The 27,399-nt window shown below is 30.8% G+C and overlaps 3 protein-coding genes across 4 annotated transcripts in view; 1 reads left to right on the top strand and 2 right to left on the bottom strand.

Annotated features, from left to right (window-relative positions):
- Positions 1–1,042: 1,042 nt before the first annotated feature.
- On the bottom strand, positions 1,043–9,931 carry LOC110031523 (superoxide dismutase [Cu-Zn] 4A). Its single transcript, XM_020734767.1, has 8 exons — positions 9,832–9,931; positions 9,022–9,110; positions 8,806–8,907; positions 8,596–8,691; positions 8,273–8,304; positions 8,094–8,169; positions 1,841–1,894; positions 1,043–1,311 (listed from the first exon to the last, which is right to left on the bottom strand). The coding sequence occupies exons 2-8, from the start codon at positions 9,095–9,097 to the stop codon at positions 1,289–1,291; spliced, it is 459 nt and encodes a 152-aa protein (XP_020590426.1). The 5' UTR covers positions 9,098–9,110; positions 9,832–9,931; the 3' UTR covers positions 1,043–1,288.
- Positions 9,932–14,326: 4,395 nt separating this feature from the next.
- On the bottom strand, positions 14,327–25,992 carry LOC110031520 (sodium/hydrogen exchanger 2-like). 2 transcript variants are annotated; one of them, XM_020734764.1, is made up of 16 exons: positions 25,626–25,991; positions 25,385–25,504; positions 25,097–25,288; positions 24,889–25,007; positions 23,874–23,971; positions 19,994–20,053; positions 19,828–19,874; positions 19,205–19,399; positions 19,088–19,134; positions 18,612–18,678; positions 18,413–18,513; positions 18,182–18,283; positions 16,463–16,601; positions 16,079–16,141; positions 14,963–15,046; positions 14,327–14,683 (listed from the first exon to the last, which is right to left on the bottom strand). In XM_020734764.1, exons 3-16 carry the CDS (start codon positions 25,274–25,276, stop codon positions 14,333–14,335), a joined length of 1,653 nt encoding a protein of 550 aa, XP_020590423.1. In that variant the 5' UTR covers positions 25,277–25,288; positions 25,385–25,504; positions 25,626–25,991; the 3' UTR covers positions 14,327–14,332. The 2 variants fall into 2 exon arrangements, with proteins under 2 accessions (XP_020590423.1, XP_020590424.1); XM_020734765.1 differs by having other exon boundaries at positions 14,599–14,735; positions 14,907–15,046; positions 25,626–25,992.
- LOC110031518 overlaps positions 25,778–27,399 on the top strand; it is a 7,610-nt gene continuing 5,988 nt past the window's right edge. Inside the window, exon 1 of the mRNA XM_020734762.1 lies at positions 25,778–25,804. Coding sequence (XP_020590421.1) covers positions 25,778–25,804 — 27 coding nt within the window. The remainder of the gene's footprint in view (positions 25,805–27,399) is intronic.

Raw genomic sequence — 27,399 nt, forward strand, 5'->3', positions numbered from 1 at the left:
TATATATATATATATATATATATATATATTTTGAAGTATAACAAATGAGCATGTTTGTAAACATTAAACAAGCGAGTTAAGCTATATCTAAATTTAATACATCTAAGTTCCAAATTAAAAAAAAAAAAAAGTTCTGATATATTTATTTATTAATTTGAACAAAACAAGATTGAGTATTAAGTGAACCAAATTTGAGTTATCATATTCATTTACAACTCTAATTGTGTTGATAGAATGTAGAAATTTTTATCGTTTGTGTAATAATAAATAATGAGATTTTTTTTTTAAATATGCTCGTTCCATATAAGAAAATATTTTTTTTTTAATTCCTTACTGATTGAAAATAATTTAAAAGAGCTTGCATTAAAAACAGGTAATATCCAAGGTTATAACTATTTTTAAAAAATAGCTTGCATTAATATCTATCTACCTAGTTATAACTATTTTTAAAAAATAGCAATGACAATAAATAATTTTACCATGCTTTTATGAAATTTCTAAGGTTAGAACTTCAAGAAAATATTGCATCAAAACTCCGAACATAGAATTACATGCAAAGTCCAATAAAATCATACCACGTGACAGCGACAAAAATAAATAAATAAAATGTCCAGTAACACAAAAATATTCTTCCCGTATTACTCAAGTGTTATTGTGTGTTATTCAAGTGTTATTGTTATGTTATTGTATTATTATAACACCGAGAATATTCTCATAATACACTTGAATAACATACAATAACACCTAAATAACACGAGTAAAATATTCTCGTGTTACCAGACCAATTTTTTTTTCTGTCACCTCTAAGTGGCGTTATTTCATTGGACTCCGCACGTAACTCTACGTGGAGAGTCCTGATGCAATATTTTTTCTAGAACTTCACCTTAGACTCAATTGTAATCCAAATTTAATAAATCCAACAAATGAATACGATTTATTAAATCCTACTAGATTTTGCAATAACTTTTTCCCATTAAATTTACACAAATATCATTAAAATTAGCAAATAAATATTTAAAATTTTATGCAGAGAGACCTGATCTACCATTTCATAACACTTGTGAATAATTAATGGAACAGTTGTAAATCCATCTCAGTAAAATACAGACCGACCACCTTAACATATCAATTGAAATCCGAAGTTCAAACATAGCACAAAAAGACTCAGACTTTACGTAGAATCGCGAATGCCAATAGCATTTTGTCCAAAATCCCTAATGGCTTCTTATTTAACGCAGTACAAATTTACCAGAAACTGAAAGAGAACGCAGCAGAGGCACCGACGATATCAAGCCTGCAGCCCAATTACGCCTGAGGGAACAAAAAAAAAAATATCAAATAAATTTTATAATGGGAGCATTTTACATACATACCACCACACAATTCCTTTGTATTTAGCATGTCTAAACACCTAAAGTTTTAACTTTCTACATTTATACCACCCAAATCTTTTATACACATAAAAAAATGCCACTAGCTAAGTTTAATTTAAGTATAAATAAATCTTTGGGGAAATTATGTACAGCACGCCTGAAACATTGCTATTTACAAATCAAGCAAGCAACCCTCATTCATCCATTTTTCAAATTGTCACACCAAATACTCAAAATTCATGATAATACCCAACCCATATTTTCTATTTTTATCATGGCATGCATATATGCATCAGTTCTGTAGTTCAAAAAATAAGTGGTGCTTCATTTGGAAATAACAATGTTTCAGGTTATATAGGTGGCAGAGACATACAACAGAGGTGAAGAAAAGAAATGGAGAGCAGAATGAGGATCAAATGAAGAATTTAAAGGAGGCTTAGGGGGTGGGGGGGGGTGGAAGAGCATACCACATGCGAGTCTTCCGCCTGCATTTCCAGTGGACTTGCTAAGCTCGTGACCACCTGAGAATAAATTTAATTTATCAATTTCAAGTTACATATATTGTATCAAATTTTAAGTAATCCATCCTCTTATTATAATGTATTAGAATTGAAGTAATCCACGGTTTTGATAAAAAAAAATAATGTATTATATTAGTATTTACTTATTGTACATCCTCAAACATACATTGAATATGTCAATCACCAAAATTTATTTTCTACTGTATTTCTATAACAGATATGACAATATAAAAATTGATGCCTATTTGATGTTAAATATGCGAAGAAATCCATTAAAGACCAAATGCATTTTTGTGTGGGAAAATATTGTTTCATGAAGAATTTATCATTACAAATTTGATACAATATTAGATAAGTGTAAGGATTAGTTAGGCCTAAAATAAGTATTAGCTTTATAAAGAATGAGAATACAACCAGATCTAGCACTGAATTTGAATACAAAGCTATGATACATTCTTTATATGAAACAGCACAACTACAAGCCCTCATCCCACTAAGTGGGTCGGGTACATGACTCCTTTTTCTCCATAGTGTCCTATTGAGTGTTATATTTTCATTTAATTCTAATAAATTAAGATCTTTTTTTATAAAACATGTCCAAGTCTTTTTAGGTCTACCTCTACCCTTCTTAACATAAGTCGAATATAAAACATCTACACTCTCTAGCAAGGTCATCATGGTCGACGTTTCATGTAACCAAACCATCTAATACGATTGTCCCTAATTTGGTTCGCCACTGGAGCTACACCACCCTTTTCACATATATATTCATTTTTTATCTCTAAGTGTAAATCCACTCACAACAACACTTAATTTGATTTTATGCTTCTTTTTATAGGCCAACATTCTACACCATAAAACATTGAAATTCTAAGCTGTACTTTTTCTATCACACAGTAGGTCGGATGCATTCCTCGACTTCAACAATCCAACTCCAATTCTACTAATAACCATCACTTTGAACAATAAAGCAGAGATATCACCATCACTTTGAACAATAGGGCAGAGATATCCAAATCGTTCACTCATTCTAATGATTTGATCACCCATTATTACAACACTGCCAATAGATCTACTACTACTACTAAAATTATATACCATGTATTCAATTTTAGATCTACTCAAACAAAAACCTTTGGACTTTTTGACCTCCATAATTCAAAATTTTCTGAAACTCTTTTCCTATTATTATCCACAAGAAGGATATCATAAAAAGCATACACAAAGATACATCCTCCTATAAATGCCCAATAAGAACATCCATAAATGAAGCAAAAATATAGTCTTAAAGTTGATCCTTGATGTAACCCAACTGAAAAAAGAGTATACTAGGTCAATCCTCCTATTGAAATACAATTAACAGTTCTAATATACATACCTTTAATGAATTGAATATAAATAATATGAACACCTATCTTTTTAAAAACTCACCAAAGTACTTCTCTCAAAATCTTATCATAAACTCTTTCTAAATTAAAAAAAAAAAAAATCAAATGCAGATTCTCCTTATTTTTTTGTACTCCTCCAACAAACCTTTCAATAAATTTATAGCTTCCATAGCAGATATGCCCGACAAATCCAAACTGTTTGTGAGAAATATTTGTATCACGTCTTAACCTATATTTAATTACTCTCTCACATTAATTTAATGCATGACACTTTAACTTAATTCTTCTATAATTTGTATACTCTTGTGCATCCCCTTATTCTTAAAACGTAACAATATAAATAGCAAAATGCAATAGAAGAGTTTCATTTTTTGTAATAATTCATCATATGATTTTTAGTTCTGATATGATAACCAAGCAACAATTAACAATGACAACAAAATTTTTCTTGAAAGAACAAATCACTAATAGCATGTGCCAATACATCAAATATCACCGGTGCTTTTCTCCAATGAATTATATTGGGCAAATATTTTTATTAAGGCTTTAGGATTTCAATATATCCAATATTTACAAGTAGATTAAGAATAAAGTGTCACAATGGTCTCCTGAATGTTTACATGAGGTCATTTTAGTCCCAAAGTCTATAAAACAAATGCCAATTAATCCCCTACTATTTTATTAAGGGCTGGAATAATCCCTATGGATGATTATTTCAATCCGAATTTTAAAAATATGAGGACTAATTTGCAACTTTTATAAAATTTGGGAATACAATAACCGTCATATAAACATCGAGGGGACAAGTAGACACTTTACAAAACATTTTATCATTACTATAATGTTAAATCATAACGATAGTTCTCTGTCTTCATTATATGCATCTTGTTTCTCTTGTATCTTTCTTAAGGGTGTCTGGTAGCATATCATTAAAAAGATTTAGGCATGGATTTAAGTTAAATCCAACCAAACACCAAAAAAAATAAAAACTCAAGTCCGAAGCTCCGTTAAATCTAATTTTTTCAAATATCATTGCTATCTCCCCGTGTTTCATCTCTATTATAGCATAAATCCGGATTTAATAAATCTAAATACAAGTCAGATTTAAAGAATTTGTTTCGTCGTTAACAAGCTTCATCTTTGTGGAATCTCCGCGGAAGAATTTATCGGATTTGATAAATACTATTGAACGTTAATCGCATTTGCGGCCAAACTCCGCCTAATTACAGACATGTGCATTATAAATAAAACAAATTAAGAGGTTTGACATGTCTCAACAATAAATTTAATTAATTTTCTAAATAAAAAATAACATTCATAATGCATCATTAGCAAACTTAATCAAATATCTGCCTTTTATATAACTTTAGTCATGAAGACTAAATTTTTCATAATCATCACTATCACTAGTCTAGTCCTGTCTATTTGTGGTCAACTTTATAAATTCTTTTTCTTAGTGATTCTTATGGAATGTTTCATGAGATTTTAAACCTCATAAATACTTTAGAACTCCTATATATGTTTCCTTGCGAATACTTTTTTTCCGTTATAATCTTTCAACACTAATTTTATCAGCTTACAAGCACATTTTTCCCTCTTTACCGTACATGTCAAACCCACATTAATCTATTTTCTACCATCCAAACTTTAATAATCTGCCTCCACCGACACCCGCACCCTCCCTAAAATATAATATTCCACCAATTTATATATTGTAGTGTTGACATGCGTCCATATTAGCATGCTAAACTGGCCTATGAACAACTTTAAAGCGCAGCACTAAAATCCATTCAAGATACAAAAAAATTTATTTCTAGTTATATAAGCATTTATCAATAGGGAATTTTACATACATACCACACAATTTTTATGTATTTATTTATCTAACACCTAAAGTTTGATATTTACATTTTTAGCACTTTGGGATAATAAACCCATGCAAGAAAATCTGTATTTCACTTTTAAAAAGTTAGTAATAGTGATATTTTTCACATGATATTAAAAATTTGTGTAGTATGCTTGTAAATATGAAAGTTTAGGAGTTAGATGTGTAAATATATAATAATTTTGTTAATTTTGTGGTATGTATGTAAATGCCCCTTATCTAAATTAGCCACCCAACCTTAATTTTAAAAATTTAAAACTTATTTATGACTTCAGGTTTCATTATATATATTCAACATAATAAAACATAGCCCGAATCAAAAAGAATGAAGGTGGATTTTAGACCGTCAATACTAGAATTTAAGTTAATGAAACAAATCCACACTTGAATTCTGCTATTGCCAGGATATTCGAAAACAGGGCAAGTCACTGCCTAGTCAGATTGTAGAGCCAAGAATCAAGAATTTAATAAGATGTCAAATGAAGCATCACAACTAAACCTGATTGTGGTAAAAATACAAAAAGATTGGATATAAGATTACCTTACACAGCATAAATGAGCTTGATAATGGTAAAAAAAAAATAAGGATTGGTTAGGCTTAAAAGAAACATTAGATTTATAGTATTAAATATGAAGAAATGGGATGACAAGATAACTGGTTGAAACCGAATAATAGAAGAATAAATAATACTTATTCAGAAAAAAAAATAAAAATGTGAAAATCTAAGAACATTTGTGAATTTATAAATTGTTGAAAAGATTACCAATAATAATATAGTTGAAATAATAATGAACAGAGAGTTGATGAAGAAAAATATTGAGGTGAATAGGAGAAACGATAGAATAGTTTATAATAAAAAAACATAATAATAAAGATATTAAACATGTGATCAGGCTTGAGCTCCTAAAATTGGATAGGAAATAGCTTTAAATTTTATTTTTAGAAAGATATGGATGAACTAATACAATATATATTCGGAGAAAGAAATACAATTAATTATAAGTGACTTAAATGGATATATATATATATATATACATACACACGAAGCTAAAATGTAATGGAAATACTAATATGATTTTCATTAGCCTATGATATTGTAAAACTTTAAGAACAAGAACATTTAATTACTTGCCAAAAAAGGATCTACTAAATTACAAATGGACTTCTTTTATTCTTAAAATAGAATGAAAAGATATTTTTGCAAAGATTATAAGGTGATTTCAAAATAAAGTAGAACAACGCATCATAAAATATCAGTTATGAATGCATATTTTAAGGAAATAATTGCCTTAAGGAGATGGAATTGAGAATTAATTAATCCTATAAGAAAAATAGCTAATAGATAGAAATTGTAATTGCTTTGTTGAGGTAAACTTGATATGATATAAGATAGCTACTTCCATAACGAAGATTATCTTAGAAATTTTAAGATAGCTAAAAAATATACTGCACATTGATAAGCAAATTGGTAGTGTAGTGAAGGAGGTACAAAAGTTTTAAATAAAAAGTATACCTAAATTAATAAAATTAAACATCATTATGATGATATAACAACAAACATAACAATGCTGGAAGTTTTGCAAAGAGTGTTATGACCAAAACAGCAGCTATAACCTTCGATGGTTTGATTAACATACTTGACACATAGGGGTAGAGGATCAAAATGTATGAATAACTAAGACGATAAGAATTCTTGAAACTTGTATTAGGTTAGATATATTGAACACAGATATTTAAATTGGAAGTAAAAAATAGAATAACAACAAAATATGAAATTATGAAGATGCATAAAGGTTATTTTTTTATGCAAATTAAACAAATACCGAGATTTACAAAGATAAAAGTTATGGTATAGTCGTTTGCTTAGCAAATATCTTGAATAAAAATTTGAAAACCAAAAAAAAAAATGATTGATTATTTTAATACCAGTATATAAGAGTGAAAAAAAATGCAAAATTATGCTAACAATAAAGAAATATCAACTACAGAAAAGAAAACATTCAGAGATTCTGCAATGCAAGAAAATTAATATTGCAGTGATTTTATTTACACCAATGCTGGCATCAAATTTCTTCTTTTGTTATAGGGGTGGCTCTTCATTTAGATGCTTTTATCTCCACTCCCACCTTGTTTGAAATACTTTAGCATGTAAATCTTCATGATTTAAATTTATAGCTATATTGGTATTATTTTCAACTACTGTGTATTTCATTCGAGTATGACAAATTCAAGGAATCAGAACATCAACTCATGAAAATGAAACGTTTACAGATATGCATCAATGCAAGTAAATTAAATTGGCAGGAAAGCCAAGCCTCAAGTTAGAGATAGAAACCAACGACCCGATGCAACTGAAATGACATTAGCAAACTATAATGTTGCACTGTTAGTTGTTTCAAAATAACTCAATAGATTAGCTAAAAAGGACATCTAGCCAGAAATCAAACAATAATTGAACCACCAATTCGAGATTCATTTGGGCCAAACACAGCAAGTTAAGATCCTAATGAAAAGATGTTATATATCATCCTAAAGGGAAAAAAAAAAAGTAACAATCCTCACCAAAAGAAGCAACCACCGTCTTATCCAAAGGCACTAAGAACAGCTTCCTTTATTTACCTTAGTTGGATTCAATTGGATTAGAGCTACATTTTACTGATTCATCCCATACACCCCATTCACTTCTACGTGTTTCAATGTTTTCAGAAAAAAACAAAAATCACCATACTGTTCATCCAAATATATGCTGCTTAAACCAGAATGTCCTTCATACTGAAAAATACATATCAGCATGGTAAATGAAAAATATATTTTAATAAATTCAAATATAAATCTTCATGCTTTAGTCACTGCACCTGCTTTCTTTCTTTGTGTCATCATAATTAAAAGCAACAGCAATCAATACATCAAAAGAAAAAACTGTACCTTTTCCAAGGTCATCCGGATCAGCGTGGACTACAACAGCCCTTCCAATGACAGAATTTGGGCCACTGAGAGGAATCTGTCACATAAAAAACATAACACTTTAAAGAGCAGAAAATAGAGTTGAGGGTTGTGAAAGGTCAAAAATCTTTCAAAACAAAAATACACACACAAGAATTTACCTGTATGTCAGAAACTTCAACTTTAGCAGTCCCTGAACCAGAAAAGAAACTCAGCCTTGTATGAAGGATTGTATGCATGATAATTTAAGTTATGAAAAAAACACACCCCAAACATAAAGCCTGACAGTTATATACAATCTAAACACCAAAAAACTGCTTAAATTGCATGGAAGATAATAACAACCCGAAACTGTAAGGACTGAATCAAAATCAGACCAATCTAACTAGCTTTTGCTTTTGAATTAGGAAAAAAGAAAAGCTCATATCATGTTAACTCAAAAAACAAATTGAATGAAAAGGAAAATCCAGGATAGAAAAAATACCATCTTCTCCAGCTTTCACATTTCCAAGATCACCAGCATGGCGGTTCTCATCTTCAGGAGCCCCGTGTTCGTTTCCAGCAGGATTAAAATGAGCACCTGCATTACCACAGAAAATAAAATGAACAATCATCAAATACAATTTAATTAATTTCTTTGGTAAGATAAATCATGATTGAAACATTATAAACCCAGCTATCAAAAACACAGCACCAGTTGACAAGCAGCCGTTCGTAGTGTCCCCAAATGCATGAACATGGAAGCCATGAAGCCCAGGCTTAAGACCAGAGATGACTCCTGTAACTTTAGTTGGACCTGAAGAAGAAGATAAAAGTTCAAAATATCATTAAATTTACAAAAGAAATCAGCTACATCTGCAAATAAAATATAAACTTCACTAGATGAACTTTTGGTGGCTTCTGACTTTACCATCTCCTTCCTGTTCAAAGAAGATTGTTCCCTTCACTTCTTCCGAACCACTGAGAACAGCTAGAGCCTTCACCATCGTTTTCTGTGATCTATTTACCCAAAGCCAAGGATAAGAGGAAGTTCTACAACAAATGACTATAAAAAACTAAATAAAACAAATTAAAATCCAACATCTGAAACCATACAAATTATCAAATCAGAACCAATAAAATGAACTTGCACCGTGTTCATAAATAGCTGGAATTAAAACATAATAATGAATACGAGAATGCCAACATAGACTAATGGCAAACTTACAAAGGATCAACTGAAAAAAATTACACTATAAAGGTAGCGATCGAAACATCTATCACAGATAAGATCGAAAAAATGAAATCATAAAACCGATATAAGAACCCAGTGCCTAGAAATCATTCCGAAATCCCTGCAAAATAATTTTGACACAAAAAAATATAACAAGATAATTCAGCAAGCCGATTAGATAAGCTGATAACAATGACGATTGTCATAAAATAGCTTCACATGTCATCACGTCCTTGGAACCATGCGCATGCAGAATCAATAATAATTTTTCATCAAACAGAACACGTTCACCCCATAAATAACTAAACTCAGTTCATAACGACAACTTCATCGATTTTTTTCATTAAGAACCAAAAACCATCAGAAAGCGACGACCAAATTACTATCGACCTCCCGCAAGAACATTGAACAGGTGTGAAAGAGTGAAACAACAAAGTAATCTATGACAGGTAAAAGAAGAACCAGCTCTCAATCGAAAGATGAAAGAATTGAAGATCTAGGGTTTACCTCAGGCGACCCCTAAGCGATCTAACAGTGAGCAAGCACAGAGCGACCGACGAATCACCTCTCTCCCCTGTGAAATGGGCGCGAGGCTGGCAAGTAGTGTCTAGGTGAATGGATTCAGTCACCGTTGGTAAGAATTGGTGACTTTTGACCCTTCAAATGGTCAAGGTTCTCTAGAGTGTTCGATGGTCCGGTTGGACGCCGCCGTTTGTCCTATCCGGCGAACTTTTGGGAGGATTGATTAAAAAAGATTTTCTTTTACTCCCGAGAGTCCTTAAAAAAATTAGGAAAGTAAATGTGGATATTATTTCTAAATGAAAGGGACAATTACATATAGAACATGAAAAATATTACTAATTACAAAACGAACATTCAATGAATTTTTAAATTATAAAATCGATATATTTATGTGTGCTACGATCAGATCATTTTGAATTGATAAGATCTTTGATATTTGAGTGAGAATTTGATGAATGAAAGAGTAGATAGTAATGTTTTAGATGCCTTGTAAGTAATCCAAATTAAAGACATTTCTAAATATATAAATATTAAAATTTGGGTGTGATTTATAAATAAAATTTGGGTTTTGAGAGTTGTGTGAATAAAATGTGTTTTTCACTTCTAAAACATTAGTAAAAGGAGTTAGTGAAGTTGAAATTTTGAGCATTTAAATGTACAATGTTGGGGTGGTGTTTGATTGCTTAGTGTTAATAAATATTTTGTATTAATTTAAGGTAAATCAAGTCAAAAATCAAAGAAATAAAAATTAAATCTGACTCTTTGTTCAATTAAAATTTCTCACGTTCTGTCTCAGTTTCTAGCATTTCGTTTTTTGAAGATGTAAATTAGTGTTGATGAAATCAGATGGTGGAGTGGATCTAAGGGATTTACTCCATTGTTGTTGCTTGTGAGTTTCGTCTCAGTCACACAGGAATTGATAAATTCAATTTTTTTGGAGAAGATATATCCTATTTAATGTAAAATCATATTGCAATCAAACACCACCTTAGGTGTTAAAGAAGAGTTATGTTATATTTTTGTAAATGTCATGTATATATGTATATATATATATATATATTACGTACATCTAAATGTCCTATAGATACTTATGTAAATGCTCAAGATGAAAAGAGTGGGAGAGAGGGGTCTTCTTATTTTATCCCTCTGCCTAATTTGAAATGTCCATGTTGTTCACCATTAAATTAATGTCTAAGAATATATGCAATAAACTACAAAATTCATCTTTGAAACCTTTAGCTTTAATAGTAGTAAGAATAAAGTTCCAATTAATAGAATCATAAGTCTTTTGTGTGAGTCAGGCTTAAGGGTACCATTAGTGCATCAAAGCTTGCAATCCAAGTCTTGTAATAATTTTTGGGCTATAAGGATGTTTTTAGAAATAAATCTTCCATAAATGAAAGCCACTTGTTGAGGACTAACAAAATGTTTAAGAAAGATTATAATCTGCTCACCAAAATTTGACTTATAACTTTAGAAATAATAGAGGTGAGATTGAAAGGTCGAAAAAATTTCTCATCTATGTTTAAAATTATCATTCGGAATTAAGACAATTTTAGTGCATCTGAAAAATTTTTGCAGAAATAAAGTTGCACTTGATAAAATCCCACGAATTCAAGTAGGAAAAAACCCCATAAGGACCGACAACTTTGTTGATGTTAATGGAGAATAAAGCAACCCAAATTTCATTTTTCCATATATAAAAAACAAAGGTAAAGTCCATAACCACAGCTATAGGAGCAATAAGATAAGTTTGTAATCTAGTAAGGTCCAACTCAACATAACTAAATAAGTTCGAAAAAAATTCCACACGACACTATCTTTAATGTCTTGTTCATCATAAAGCCAATTACATTCCTCGTCCTTACTTTTCAAAATAACATTAGATTGCCTCCTCTGTTTAACACAAGCATGAAAGAATTTAGTGTTTCTATCCTCTTCCACATGGCTCAGATAGTTTGTTTTTTTTTTATAAAATTCAATTTCTAGTTGAATAACATCATTTAATTGATTTTAGCATAAAACACTTCATTTTTTTCTCAACAAGATCACCCTGATACTATCTCTCAAAGGTTTTAACCATATTTTCCACATCTATAACTATAGTAAGAATATTACCAAAGCTATTACAATTTCGATCTTTTAATACAAGCATTAGTTTCATGTGTTGCCTCCACATGTTGATCCACGGGTTATCATATTCATTAGAGCACCAATTAGCATTAACCAGATGTTCGACATGAGGATGATTAGTCCAAACATTAATAAACCTAAATTATTTCATTTTAGGCCAACAAAGTAAAACCACAATAACAAGTACAAGAGAGTGATAAGAGCAAGTCCTACTTAAATAAACCATCTCTATAAAATGAAAACCTCCCTCCAATTTTGATTAACGAGCATTCTATCAATTCTCTAAAAAAGTTTACGCCTGCTCCAAGTAAACATGTTACCAGTGAAGTATGTACCTAACAAACCCGCAGTTTCAATGTTCTCCAAAAACTGATCTATCATTTTAGTAAACGAGACCTGCCACCTTTTTCTCTATACGAGAAAGGATGGCATTGAAGTCTCCACCAAATCTTATACATTTACATATCTAACACCTAATTTTTTTTATATATTTATAACACAAATTTTTCGTATCACATAAAAATATTATTATTGAACTGGAATGCACCTTTTTCACGAATTAGTACATTGATATAAATATAAATATCTATTTACATATGAAAGGAATTATGTGATATGCATGTAAATCTTCGTTTATATTTCTAGTAATCCCCAAACTTTTTAATTTGGTGCGTCAAGTTTCTCGAGTCGTCAGCTTCTCATATCGTCGGTCCGTCATTCTGTTGTGCTTGGAAGCTGCTCGGGTTTAATCGATGTGGTCGGTCAGATTTGGTTGATCGTCCGGTTAGTCTTGACTGGTTACCTGAGAGGCAACGACCGATTGTAAGATCGGGCTCCAACTAATTGGTTGAGGAGTCACGAGTCTTCACATTTGATGTCATACATGCTTGTCCGCTTTCGGTCGGCCAAGAGGATCATTGGTTAGTCGGCCTTAGGCTGCTTGGTCAGCCATGAGTTCTCCAACCGAACATTTAGTATTTGATATGGCGTCAAGCTGCTCCAAAATCCGTGCATTTCATTTTTCGTTGTACAAATAGGTAAATACATAATAATTGGGTGGTTTATGTAAACGCCCCTTCAATTTTTTATTTTTCTAGTAATTGTTGTTATTTTTCCTTAATTTTATCTTCACTAAAGTAAAATTATTTTAAGATTTATATGTAAATCTTAATTAAATTTTCAAATATTATATCAATTTTAAAATTTATTTTGGTAAAATAGGCTTAAAATATTATCACATAAACTTAGCTTTTTTAGATCCAATTTAAATACTTACAAAATAAAAATCAAAATTAAAATAATTAGAATTTTATTTCAATTTATTTTTAATATGACATCAAAATGTTTACAATCAAGTATTAACAACATTTCAAGGACAATTTTCACATTTAAATTTAAACTTAATTTTTACATATGCCTAATAAAATAATAAAATTAATTAGTATTATTATTATTCAAAATAAAATTCAAGAGATTAGAAAGCCCTTGGATGAGCTTATGCTCTTTGTTTAGGTTATGGCTATGAGAAATATCTAAAAATACACATATAAAAATATTTATTCCAATCATAAAGCACTTGCTTTTCATAAAGTGTGAGTATGGTATTTAAAATCCATAGAAAATATATATGTGTGCCGAGCATACTATTAAGGAGAAAATATTACCTATCGTGCGTAATATTTTCTCGTGGCCAAGGGCTTGTTTGTAAGGCTGTCAAAACGGCTCGTTGTTCGTGAATGACTCGTGTTTGCCTCGTTAAAAAGCTCGTGTTCGTCTCATTCGCTAAGTTAATGAGTCGAACACAAACAAATATTTGTTCATTCGTGTTCAGCTTGTTTTGACTCGAAATATGCTAATCATTTATATATATATATATATATATATTTGATGAGTAGTATTTAAAAAAAAATTAATTAACCACAAAGCTACAAAGATTTATAATTAATTAAAAGTTTTAATTAAGAAAATTGAATAAAAATTATTAAATTAGATTCAAATGATATTTTAAATCTTGACCCAATCCTTATCATATGATTAGTGTTGTCAAAACAATTTTTTGTTCGTGTTCGGCTCGCTAAACGAACGATAGCGAGCCGAACACAACCACACTTTTTGAGCTCGAAATATAGACGAGCCGAACACGAGCTAAGTCTGAGCTCGCTCGTATTCAGCTCGTTTACACCCCTACTTATTTGGAATCATTTTCATTTTAAATTTTATTTACTTTTATATCTTTCTTTTCTTTTCTAAAAAAACAATAATTTGAACAACATTGATCATTAATTCTTACAAACAGATAAAACAATTTAAAATAAAATAATTCAAAAAAAAAAAAAAAAAAAAAAACTGCGGATCATTGTTCTTCAATAATGCTTGTTTCAGCCAAACCCTTTCTCTCTGCAGGCGAACCGGGAACAAAAGGAACAAATCCCCTGCCCCCAAAAACTGGGCGCATGAAGGAATCATCAAATCTGCGCCAATGGTGATGAACCGATGCGTAGGGTTTGGTGAGGAGCATCCGAAGGTTCGGCAGGCCGATGATATTATCCCCCACAGCTTCGACCTCGGATACCTGGCCATTTTCGAGGAGGAGACGAGAAAGGAAGGATTTTGGACTCAGGGGATCTGAGGACATGCTGCTCAGATGCTTCGGAGCGTGAGGAAGAAGAAGACGGATTAGAGGCTTTGTCAGTAAGCCGAAAACCTGCGCGGGGTTGAGGAATCGTTGAGTTATGATAAGGTAATTTGTTTATGATGTTTAGTGAAATCAGTTCGAGTAAAAATTTACGGGGCATTTACAGACATACCACATAAATGCAAAAAAAAGTAAAGTTTTGGGGCTAGATATGTAAGTTTATAGGAATTGGGCGGTGTGCATGTACATGCCCCTTTTTATTTTCATTAATTTATTTTGCATTAATAGAGATAAAATAAGTTTCTATAATAAATAACTGCTAGAAGTAGATCAAGCTAGAGCTCTTACCACAGTGCTAAACAGAACAACTGTGATAGTACTGGTGATCATTATAGCATTGCTTCTCAGCTGTGTGTGCCCTGCTCTAGTGAACTGCAATATAAAGATGTTTTTATCAATACAAGATGAGTAAGCTGAATGCAATTTAAAAATATACTACTAGTGAAATTTAATCATATATATCTCAGCTTTTACTAACCAGAATTGAATAAACATAAAATAACTAAAGCATGCTTCAGATCATAATGACGAACATTAGAGAAAATAAATTATTAAAGACTAAAAGATCAAAATGTCCCTAGACTTCTTGAGTGTTTATTTTAATCAACTTCTTTAGATATTCAGTGTAATTTCTCAACTCACCGAAATTGAACCAATCTTATCCTACTTTTAGCTTTGCCATTTATTTGGATGGCAATTGTGGAATGAAGGCTTTTTCAAAAGAACATTTTGGACTTTTTAGAGTTAATCTCACCTCAAACTAATGAGATTGACAATATGTTTTTCAATATCAAAATACTATCCAAATTCTTTGTAGAGGGTCGTTTTAGTCAAAGAGTTTATAAAAGTGTCCTAGACTCTTTTAATATCGGCTGAAATGGTGCTCATGGAGGACTATTTCAACCCCAATTTTAAAGAGTACAGGGGCAAATTTGACACTTCTATAGAGCTCAAGACTACAAATGGCCCCATTTAAACAGTCAAGAGGACTATTTGGACACTTTAATCTTTCAAGAATATTCTCATAATTCTATCCACTAGTTTCCGTCCAAATAAATGATAACATTTACAGTAAGATCAAATTAACTTAGATTTGGCGGTCAAGAGACTAAATTGAACTCTTAGAAATAAAACTAGGATTACAAACACAAGTAAAAAATGTAAGGACTATTTTGATCATTTACTGAATCATTAAAATATTACTGAATCATTAAAATATGATGGCAAACTTGACTGGCTCCTTAAAGGAGAATGATATAAGCATAAAAACATAAGAGTTCATAATTATTTCTACACAAATTCAACTATATAAAAGATACCAATAATTCAAAATGATATTATTGGGCAAAAGAGCAAAGGCCCTTTAATTTCAAAGACATTAGTTGATAAACATGGCTAACTTACCTGATTATATGCAAGTGCAATAGAAACAGCACCTCTCATAAGTCCAGCCCACCATATTATAACCTTTTAAATCAGAAAAGATTAGGAAAAATTAGATACATACCACTTAAATTCCTATCTATTTACATATCTAACACCTAAACTCCAATTTTTTCATACATAACACCTTACCCATGCATGAAAAAGGTGTATTTTACTTTTATAAAGTTAAGATGGTGATATTTTTTATATGATATGAAATATTTGTGTGGCATAAACGTATAGGGTGAATATTAGGTGTTAAATATGTAAATACATAAGAAATGGATGAATGCCCCAACAGATTATTAGCTGAATTATTGTTGAATTGGGAAGAACAAAACAACCAAAATTAGGACTGCTCACTTGCTGTCTGAAGTTGATTTTTTCAGACGAAGACTTCTTTGCCAAATTCAATAAAAATGAGAGTGGGAAAACAAAAGCAGCTCTTCCCACTAAAACCAGACCTAAAAGCAATGAGCTCAGACTAACTTGTTTCAGAGGGCTGCATTTGAGAACAGAGAAGAAACAATTAATAACTCTTTTTAATTAACAAAAATTGAGTAGTTAAAACTAGTTATTTTGCTTCAACAAACAATTTAATATGATGAATTGCGTAAAAGAATCGTAACACAATAAGTTGAGATTAATAATTTGCAGGAAAAGTAGACGAAAATAAATATAATGGAATGCGATTAGTAATTCCACTCATCTATTGAGACTTTGTGAATTTTCATAGACGCTTTATTTATAAAAAAAATAAAAAGTCCTGATAAATCTCAAATGATTGGCAGAAATAAAAGTGAATTTTAGAAAAAAAGGCATGAGCATGATCATAATTATATCACTCATTGTAGGAGAAACTTTGCGTTTGATATCCTGACTTAAATTTGGCCAACATGGATTTTATAACCATTAAATTTATTTTAAGTTAGTGCAATAAAAAATTTGATTAATTATTCATGGCTTGAAGTGGAGGAATGTAATTTTAGTAGTTGTAGATCTAGTGGCAGAATTGTAACAATAAGCGATCAAATCATTAAAAAGTGCGAACGTTTTAAATCTCTTAGGTATTTTGTTCAAAGTGATGGTGATATAGATGGGGATGGTACTAGTAGAATTTAAGTTGAATGGTTGAAGTGGAGGAATGCATCGGGGCTTTTGTGTCATAGAAAAGTACCGCTTAAACTTAAAGAAAAATTTTATAAGATAGTAGCGAAACCTGCAATGGTTTATGGAGCAGAATGTTGGCCTTTAAAAGAGAATCATATAACCACGTGTTGCTTAGATGAGAATGATTAGGTGGATGAATGGCTTGACACTTAGAGACAAAATGCGAAATGAATGTATTCGTGAAAAGGCTAGTGTAGCTCCAGTGGCACACAAGCTTAGAGAGAGTCATCTTAGATGGTTCAGGCACATTAAACCTCGACCACCTGATGATCTAGTTAGGAGAGTAGATATTTTAGATTCCATTATGTTAAAAAAGTAGAGGTAAACCTAAAAAGACTTGGGCATGTTGTATAAAAAATGGTCTTAATTTATTAGAATTAAATGAAAATATGACACTCAATAGGACACAATGGAGAAAAATGATTCATGTAGCCGTCACCACTTAGTGAGATAAAGGCTTGTTGTTGTTATTGTTTCATAGCTTGAAGCAAATTTGATGATTGATCATATGTGTATTAGAATACCGTCAACTAAGTTTTTTCTAATATCTTATGTTTAGAAGAAAAGGCAAAAAAAATAAAAAACAGAGTGATACTCAAACTAAAAGAAAGAAAACAAATGGAAAGACGGGCGAAAGAAATTTCTTCGAATATGATGACTTTTATGCAAAAAACAGAAAGGTTTGATTTATGGGAGTTATGATACTAAGTTTAAGAATTTAAGGCACTCAAAATATTATATGAAGCAATTCAGTGCCATACATAACATCAATGGAAAAGAATTATCTGAATGATGATGAAAATCTTCTAAATATATTCTCAGTTTTGTATTAAAAAAAACTGTGCAAATCAACTCAAAAATCACATTCAAATATAAAATAAATGCATGCAAATAAAATAATTCATTCTTCACCTGTCACTAACAAATTTCCACTTCTCAATGTCCAGAGCATCCATACCAACATACAGAAAGAGAAAAATCTCTGAAATAAACGACAATGTTGCGAAAACATGCCTGTATACATATTTGCAAAACACATCAAATAAATTAGTGAGACGACGAAACTGAAAAAAATATTACAAAAAAACCAGAATTGTCATCAATGAAGCTCTTTTGTTGCTTCAAATCACATAGAGAACATACTTTGTAGTAATCCTAGAACTTTCTGTCACATTGTGCCAAGTATAGTGTGACATTACTATTCCACAAAAAAATACTGTGAGGATACTGCTCAGATCTAATAGCTGCAACAAATATTGAAGTTACCGTATGTGGGATAATAATCATAAGAAAAAATTGGCACAATATATTTAAATTGGTGGGGACAACAGTAAAATCTCACTTGAGCTATCATGTAAGAAAGATAAGCCATGAGCATCATAAGCGAAACTTCACGGTCAGTAGAATGCCTGCAGTTTAAGAAAATTCTGTAAAAATAGAATTTATTTCAAGTATAGAAAAATGGTTGGTTTATGTTAGATTATGCGCACAACATTATTATTTATATGAGCTAGTTTAGTCCCGAAGCCTACAAAATTGTCAAATTAGTCCTCAGACTTATTTAATGGAAGGTTGAAAAGGTCCTTCCTTTAAGGAATCTGGGGACTAATTTAGCCCAAATTAAAAAGTTCTGGGGACTAAATTGACACTTTTATAAGCTACAGCATTCAAACATTTTGACACATTTCTCATATGAGAAACAATGAATAAAAAAGACAGTATTTTAAGAAAAAACTGTGTTAATACAAAGCTAAAATCATTTTTCTATTTATAAACAGGAAAATAATTAATAATGGCCAATTTTCTTCCTTTACAAACCTGCCAAAATACAACTTTTTTATAATGTAAGCACTGAGCAGACCTGCCTGCAAAACCAGAAAAATGCATGAGCCATAAAAGAGTGTTTTCAAAAATAGAATCAATAAGAAAATTTACCAGAGCTCCAAGGATGGTGCTGGTCAAAAATAGATAGAAGAAATTTCCAATAAGCTGAAGCACAATGACAGCATCCAAGTGAACAAGATCAAACTTTTGGATGGCATTGAAGAGCACTACTGATGTTGCATCATTGACAACACCCTCACCAAAGACCAAGCTATAAAGAAATGGTGTCTCATCCTGACTGAGCACCTGTATAAAATAAATAATTATTCAATGAGGAGAATTTATATTAACTTGGTCAGAGATTTGCTTGGGTTTATTGGGATCATTTTGTTTTTTGTTTGTTTTTGCTTTTATTTTAAAAATATATTTGTTTAGCATTTTTTGCTTTTAAAAACAAACAAAATAGCTTTGTTTTTAAAAATACTCAAAATATTTGATATTTTTGAGTGTTTTAAAAAAAGCTAAACATGTTTGATCGTGTTTAGTATATTTGATTAAGATATGATTATTTTAATTTTCAGAAACATGTTAATTTATTGTTTATGTAAAACTAAAAATATATAAAAAAACACACTAAACAAACATATTTTTAAAAATAAATGAGAAAATAGAAAAAAATAATAATAATAATAAATTGATCTCAAACAAGCTCTAAGGTTTTGAGAAAATAGAACCTGTAAGGTGCAAACAGAATCCGTTGCAGAAAAGATTGCGCCAATTGCTATAAAATACGAGAAAAAAATGAGAATCAATAGCAGATTTTGTTGCAAAAAAAGTAACGAGGAAAAAAATAGAATTATGAAGATACAGAAGAACATAGAAAATGATGAGAAGCTTTACCAAGATAATCACCAATATCCAGTGAACCAATATTCAGTCTACTAAATGATCCAATGGCTCCTACAAGATAAAACTTTGTCAGAAAAAACACATCCACGAGGATTTAAAACGGCCAAAATCTTAAGACTTGTTCGAGATCAATTTTGTTTTAGTTGCTCTTTTTCTTTTTTTAAAATATATATTTTTAGTGTGTTTTTTTACATGTTTTAATTTTTTATTTCTAAAAAAAATTAACCTATTTTTGAAAATACTTAAAACCTCTTTTAGGTATTTTGAGTGTTTTAAAAAGCAATCGTGCCTTATTCAAACAGTCAAATATGTTTTATTTCAAATCAAAACAAAAATAAAATAAAATAAAAAGATAAAATAAAAACATAAAACAAAAGTGATCTCAAATGGCCTCTTAAGCTGCAGAAAATATTAAAGTCACAAAGAAAATATACAGAAAATTGTTAAGCAGTAATACATCAGTGCTGGGAAGCTCATCCTATATCTGGGAACAGGAGTAAGCTCATTTCAAGCAAAGGATTCTCCATGTTTATAGGCATGAGAATTTTTCGTATAAAAAAGTTAAAACCATAAGAAATGGAGGCCGATTCCTGTTGAATTCTAGTAAATTATAGTTGAGGAGTTTCATATGCTTTTATTGATATTCTGTACTTCAATAGAAGGTAAATTGATGAGAAAAAAGTTGAAGCCAAATGAAAGGTTAATAATGGGACTTAGAGCTTAAACAAATGAAGACGAGAGAACAAACACACTAGAGATCACAAATACAAAACACAATAATTTATGCCGTGAGATCCAACCAATTTGAAGACTGTAAAAAGATCAAATATTACACTATTTTTTGAAAAGAGAAGTTTATTAACGATTTTTCTTCATTCAAAGTCGAAGACAAACATAGAGATGCTACTTTCTAAATTTTAACTCCATTTTTCACCATTTTTATTTCTTTTGACTTCTTAAGAACCATTGTATATGCTCATTGTTACTTGTTTTAATTTTGATGTCATAGACCAAGAGGAAGTCTTCATGCATTACAGAATTAGAGTTTGCTTCACTTTAAAACTATGCTTTTCACCAGTTTTTCCAACACAAGATTGCTACAAAAGGTCTCTAATATGGGTCATGAAATCACTCTGAAATCATTGATGCTCTCAGGATTGTAAATCAGGTCAGACTGATCCATACATGGCTTACTCCAATGCCAATTTTGAGGCATGCTGTGTAATGGATAAATCATAAAGTGTAGATAAATTCATAAAAACCTTAAGAGTCAATTTTTATATGTTAGAGCCAAATTCCAATTCAAGTTTTGGTTTCAAATTTAGATTCATCCATAAAAAAAAACATAACATAGACCATTTAGATACTAATTGGTGATCTATAATCCATCCAACTATTGCACAAGAGATAATTTTACGAGCGTATCAGGAACCTATCTAAGCTTTTTATTGATGCCCATCTTGACAGCCTAGGTGGTTTGTAAACCAATGGAATGATCATATTTAATGATAGAATAGTTAAAAAGTTATATTTGTAGCCTAAATTGTAGTATAGAGAACTAAATCAACAGACCAAGGTGGAACTATGTTAGTGGTGGCAAACTAATTAGTATGTTATATAAGAAAGACGCAGCCTTCTCGCAAGGTCTCAATGTTTTTTAATAAGCTTCATCTTTAGCCTAAGTTCCCAAGGTCATGCTTCAGTCTTAATTTTAGGCCGAAGATAACTCTTAAAATTCAGTTATGCAAACTGGTTCAAGCATTTATTAATAATTTGATTGCAATGCTTTATATTTATCACCCATTCAATTATTCTCTAATTTTAATAGAATATGTATTTGTTTCTTAGTCCAATTTTTATATCAGCACAAGTTAAAAAAAATCAAATATAAGATCTACAATGATGTGTCCTGAGAACCATACCATCGTGCTCTTATATCAAATCATTTGAGGTATTAATTGAACATGAAGGTCACCCAAACAATATGGGCATTAGATAAATTAAAGAATACTAAGAGAGACTACTTCAACACTGATTCGTTTGAAATCTGATATCTTTTATTTGGAAAGTTTTTTTTGCTAATCTACCCATTACTATATCAAAATTATCTTCTAAATTTTTAGATTTCTTTTCACCCGAATCATTATGTTTTTGACATTACCTATCCTATTCTCAAGTTGCTCCGCATGTTTTAAAAACCTTCCATATTCACCTCTTACTGTGTCAAGATTTTGTGATAATATGACAACACAAAAGCGAGAAAAATTGATGTATACAATACAACTAGTAGGATGTTCCTACATACAAAGGATGATTAGTTGTTGGTTTAGAATTTAAATTGTATATAATAATTTGATATCAAGAAACCAGTTCAGCACAAAGCAAAAATAGAAATTATCCTATCACATCTTAACTAATTTGTGTATCAATTACAGAATCTAGGATTCTCCTTCAAGAAAATAAAAAGTTCAGACTGACACATATGTTCAACTTGATATTGAGTTAATCATAAATTGGAGTTCCCTAAAACAAGGAGCTATAATAGACGCTAGACTTGCTAATTAACAAAGGAAAAATACTATACTTATAGAGATAATTATATCTTGATAGTGCACAGTCAAAATTCAATCATGATGCTATGCCTTTTAAAAATGCATGTAGCAAATCTTCAAAGAACTGTCCACCATTTAAAAGAAAAAGAAATGTATCTCTAGTTTTTCACTTTATGTTTTCTTTTTTATTTTCTTTATTTTATGATTTTAAGCAAACCTAATATTCCTTTTGTTTTTGTATGAAAATGGGATTGTATAAAGCTTAGAATTACCAATTAGTGATCACATTACCATTCAATTGAGAAATAATGGACAAAGAATAGTAGAAAAACATTTCTGGTTTGAATCTAAGAAAGAAGCAATTTGAATAGGATTTATAGTTTAAAGCAGCAGGGCCAAAGCAAGAAATGTCTTTTTTAGGCTTTGCATTCAAGCAGCTAGAGAAAAATGCAAAACTTGGATGCAAGAGGTACAAAATTGTAGCTAATTGTTAAAAATAGTAAGAATCTTGCTACAATTTTAGATTAACGTAGAGTATGTGACAAAATAATAAAAAAATAGGGATTTGGCAATTAAACAAGAGAAAAATGAAAGAAAAAAAAAGAAACACAATGAATCTTAAAGACAAAAAAGTTATTGATGTTGAATCCTCAAACGGTCAACTTACTAACTATTCAATGTAAGAATACTAGAGAGTAAAAAATAATAGTTACAATAAATTTTCATTAATTCATCAAAACATGATTTTTACAAAGAATAAAACATTGTATAAAAATTGCTTCACAACATAAAGTCCAGGCTACCCCTTAGGCTTATTGTAGGATAATATAAAAAATTGCTAATTCCTAATAAATTTAAACTATAAATACATAAATAAACTTTATATATCTAGATCACCATCAATAGAACCATTTGCATTACTTTTTTTTTTATCATTTTAAATTTTTTTTAATAAGATATTTGTTCTTAGATTGATAAATAATAGCAATTACATACATATAGGATTAAAAAGAAGGTAGTAGCTTCTCTAAAGTACTCAATTTATGTAATATCATGCCATTTCTTAACCAAAAATATATGCTAAAGTGCTTTTGAATAACATATCTAAATCATGCAGTTCATTCAAAATGCCCACAGGCCAAAGCTTTGCACAATTAGTATCAGCATCCATATTTTACTTCATTATTTTAATCAATAATTATCATTTATCTAATCTCTTGACCACTAAGTGCAACATGCGTATACAAAACATAAACTAATAAAATACAATAATTATCATTTATCTAATCTCTTGACCTTCATATAGCATTTAGACTCACCGAATGAAATTATGGTAAAAGATACCAAGGTCCCAGCTACACCGAACATCATAATTGTCAAGAAGTTGCGAAAGAATTGTTTCTTTTTGACTTGGAACCTGTCAAGGAAAAAAAAAACCACAAACCAAGATGAGAAAAAGAAAAAGTGATATATAGAATAAGTAGCTCTATCATTTCTAATGATCTAAGATGAAATGTAGATGAGACATCAACTAGAGATGGTCAGCATCATATTAGCATATCTTAGCTGTTCGGGATCAATCTTGTAAATCCTCATTCTCCATTTCTTCGTACTAGGTACTGCATTGATGCTGAATTCATTTGAAGAAATCTTTTTTAAACATTTTTTGTCACTATTATATTTGATTTGTCCTTTTTTTTATCTAACTTATCCATAAAAGCACGAACTAATTCAATTTTTCAAAATCTTATTGTTTCAATAGATGCTACTCATAGCATTTCTCTGATATAATCATTTTTTACTATATAATTCTTGGTTTGCCAAAAATAAATCTCAACATTCTTATTTCTATTAAAAATCAGCTAAACAATTATTGTTTTACCACCGAACACTTGAAACCATATAGCATAATTGGCCTAATTACAATTTTATAAATTTACCTTTAAATTTTCAAAATATTATTTAATTGCATAATACTCTTAAAACGCTTCTTCATTTTTAACCACCAAGCTTTAACTTTAGAAACTATATCACTAGTTTGTGTGTGGTGCAAGTAGAGCGATTTTTCTGTCCGGAGTCCGGATGTGCAGACAACGGACGCAATGCAGCAATACAGAGGAGGTCCGATCCTCCGTTGCATCGCAACCATTGTCCACACATCCGGACTCTGACAGAAAAATTTGGCGTGCATGTATATATATATAGAACGCCATCTAAACATTCAATTGAAACATAAGATGCAGAATCCATTATATCACACAACGTCGAAGAAAGTAACACGTCCTACTTAATCACAGAACCATGATCTGATATCACTGAAGTTGTAAGGCTTACCCTGCATTAAATATAATCGGAGGAAGCACATATATGAAGAATAGATCCTCACTAAAAACCAGAATATGTGAGCTTTTCCCTTTCGTAGTAAGAAGAATAATTGCTCCACTTATTAGCCCCTGCCATCAACAGCAACAACCAACTCAATTCCAAAGTCTCTGAGATACAAAACAACAAAATGAAATACATCCATTACAAAAATACTCACAAAGAAGAGAGCTGTTATTGATTCATTCATCCAGCGATTCTCCTCTAGCAGGTGACCAATAACAATACACGCACACAGAAGAGCAACAAAGAGGGTTATAGATGTAACATAATAATAATCAGATTTCACATGCACCTTTGTGTTTAAAATCAGCCCCTCCAAATCCAAACCCAAACCCATCTCTTTCACTTCCTTCAAAACACAAAATTTATGAGTTATAAGCTAATCATCACATGCAAATGGTGGGAAACTATTTATCTTTCTCCACAACCCATTAAAATGATTTACCTCAGAAAAATAACTCCTTTGACCTTCAAGATTACAGCTTCATCAAACATAATCTTCTGCTCAAAACCTCAGGTCGTCTCCAGCAAAATATTTCAGCTCCAAAGTCATCGCTAACTTCCTCTGAGATGCAGAAATTATAAGCTAATTATTCCAAGCAAACAGTCTATTAAATGTGAACGAATGAAAATAAAAGCGTTTATAAAATGACTTCTACATCAGCGAAAAAAAAGCACATTTTGACCTCCAAGATGACGTCTTTATCAAACAGAAACTTCGTCTCGAAGGCTCAGATCTCCCTCAATAGGTCTCCATTGTCGGAAAAAGATGAGCTTTGAAATTCAAGGGCATTTTATGGGAACGGAGAGAGACTGTATGACTTGAATTTCCGTAACAATGTCGTCGCTGTCTATCAATTCTACGGTAAGCTGAACAGTGGAGAGATCATTGGATGCATTGTAGGGCCGCCGGGGGGTTTCCGATGTCGGAGCTGGTTCGCTTTCTCACGCTATCTCAACCAATTTGAAAATCATATTGGGTAATGATTAAAATGTTCTTATGTTGCGCACGCTTTACCTCTATACAGAATGATGGAAATCGGAGATACTTGTCAAGGCAACTTTTTTTTTTTTTTTTCAATTCAGTTGTAATCTTTTTAGTTAGTTTTTTTTTTTTTTGTTCTTTTGTTCGATCTAGTAGTAGTTTTTTTTTTTTCTGTGGTTAGTTTGATCATTCTATCAGTTTGATAGTTCAAAATATTAAATTTTATATGTCTCATATTATTGGGACTTGGAGATTTTTATTTTTAAGTAATATGTTTGATAGTTGATTTAAGATCAAAATACTGGCGATTTAATCATAAATTATTGATTTGAGTCAATTGGATCATCATTGATTTGAAAATATAATCAAATAAATGATGATAATTTATGAACAAGATGATTAATGAATATTGGAAGCTTGGCGGCGGTAGAGTCATAAATTTTTAGTGTGCAAGAAAATTTAGTACGCACTCAAATAATAAAAGTGAAGTAAGCGTATCAAATTTTATGTGAAAAAACCTAGAAAATGGAAAAAAATCATGGGTCTAATCTAGTTGAAAAAATCCACTATAAATGATGAGTGCACAAGTTCATTATTCTCTTGAATTAGATAAAATGAATTTACATATATGATCATTGTAAATGTACAATAGTGGTTCATCGATAATAGTTGTATTTTGCTTCTAGTTCTCGATGATATTAAGGGTCTGCTTGGGGCATCCGTAGTTTATTGAATAATTTGCTGATAAGCTGATTAAAAATAATCTATTGATAAACTATGTGCGGTGACTATTATAAATTTTTATTTTTTTTGGAAAATTCAGACTGCAACTAGAAAGCTGCCACTGCACTTAGATATGTGCGGTGTGAAAACACTGTTTTCAGCATTTTGAAAACGAATAAACTGTCAAAACGCAACTTACCCAAACAAGTCTGGTGTGTTTTCAAAACGCCACCACACCAAATAAGTTGCCCCAAACGGACCTTAAGTTGCAAGGGTCGTAGTTGATTGCCATGAAGGCTGTACTCGCGCGGTGATTGTTGTAGACAACAGTCATAGCAACAACTTGTTGTATAGGCAGTAGTTCAGTGTCATGGTAGTAGTTGCTGTGAAAAAACCTAGAAAATGGAAAAAAATCATGGGGTCTAATTTAGTTGAAAAAATCCACTATAAATGATGAGTGCATAAATTCATTATTCTCTTGAATTATATAAGATGAATTTACATATATGATTATTGTAAATGTACAATAGTGGTTCATCGATAATAGTTGTATTTTGCTTCTAGTTCTCGATGATATTAAGGGCCTGCTTGGGGCATCCATAGTTTATTGAATAATATGCTGATAAGCTGATTAAAAATAATCTATTGATAAGCTATGTGCGGTGACTATTATAAATTTTTATTTTTTTTTTGGAAAATTCAGACCGCAACTAAAAAGCTGCCACTGCACTTAGATATTTTTTTTCTGAAAA

The sequence above is a fragment of the Phalaenopsis equestris genome, unplaced genomic scaffold (assembly GCF_001263595.1).
Source record: "Phalaenopsis equestris unplaced genomic scaffold, ASM126359v1 Scaffold000837, whole genome shotgun sequence".
In the NCBI taxonomy this organism is placed as follows: Eukaryota; Viridiplantae; Streptophyta; class Magnoliopsida; order Asparagales; family Orchidaceae; genus Phalaenopsis; species Phalaenopsis equestris.

What these genes read in the sequence shown, in the direction of transcription:
- LOC110031523 (XM_020734767.1), bottom strand. Translation starts at nt 9,097, where the DNA reads ATGGTGAAGGCTCTAGCTGTTCTCAGTGGTTCGGAAGAAGTGAAGGGA. An exon ending in GAACGGCTGCTTGTCAACTG is followed by an intron (nt 8,692 to 8,805) that starts GTGCTGTGTTTT and finishes GTGGTAATGCAG; the next exon opens with GTGCTCATTTTAATCCTGCT. An exon ending in TTGAAGTTTCTGACATACAG is followed by an intron (nt 8,170 to 8,272) that starts GTAAATTCTTGT and finishes TTTATGTGACAG; the next exon opens with ATTCCTCTCAGTGGCCCAAA.
- LOC110031520 (XM_020734764.1), bottom strand. Translation starts at nt 25,276, where the DNA reads ATGGGTTTGGGTTTGGATTTGGAGGGGCTGATTTTAAACACAAAGGTG. An exon ending in AGTTCTAGGATTACTACAAA is followed by an intron (nt 18,284 to 18,412) that starts GTATGTTCTCTA and finishes ATATGTATACAG; the next exon opens with GCATGTTTTCGCAACATTGT. An exon ending in TGGAAATTTGTTAGTGACAG is followed by an intron (nt 16,602 to 18,181) that starts GTGAAGAATGAA and finishes TCTCAAATGCAG; the next exon opens with CCCTCTGAAACAAGTTAGTC.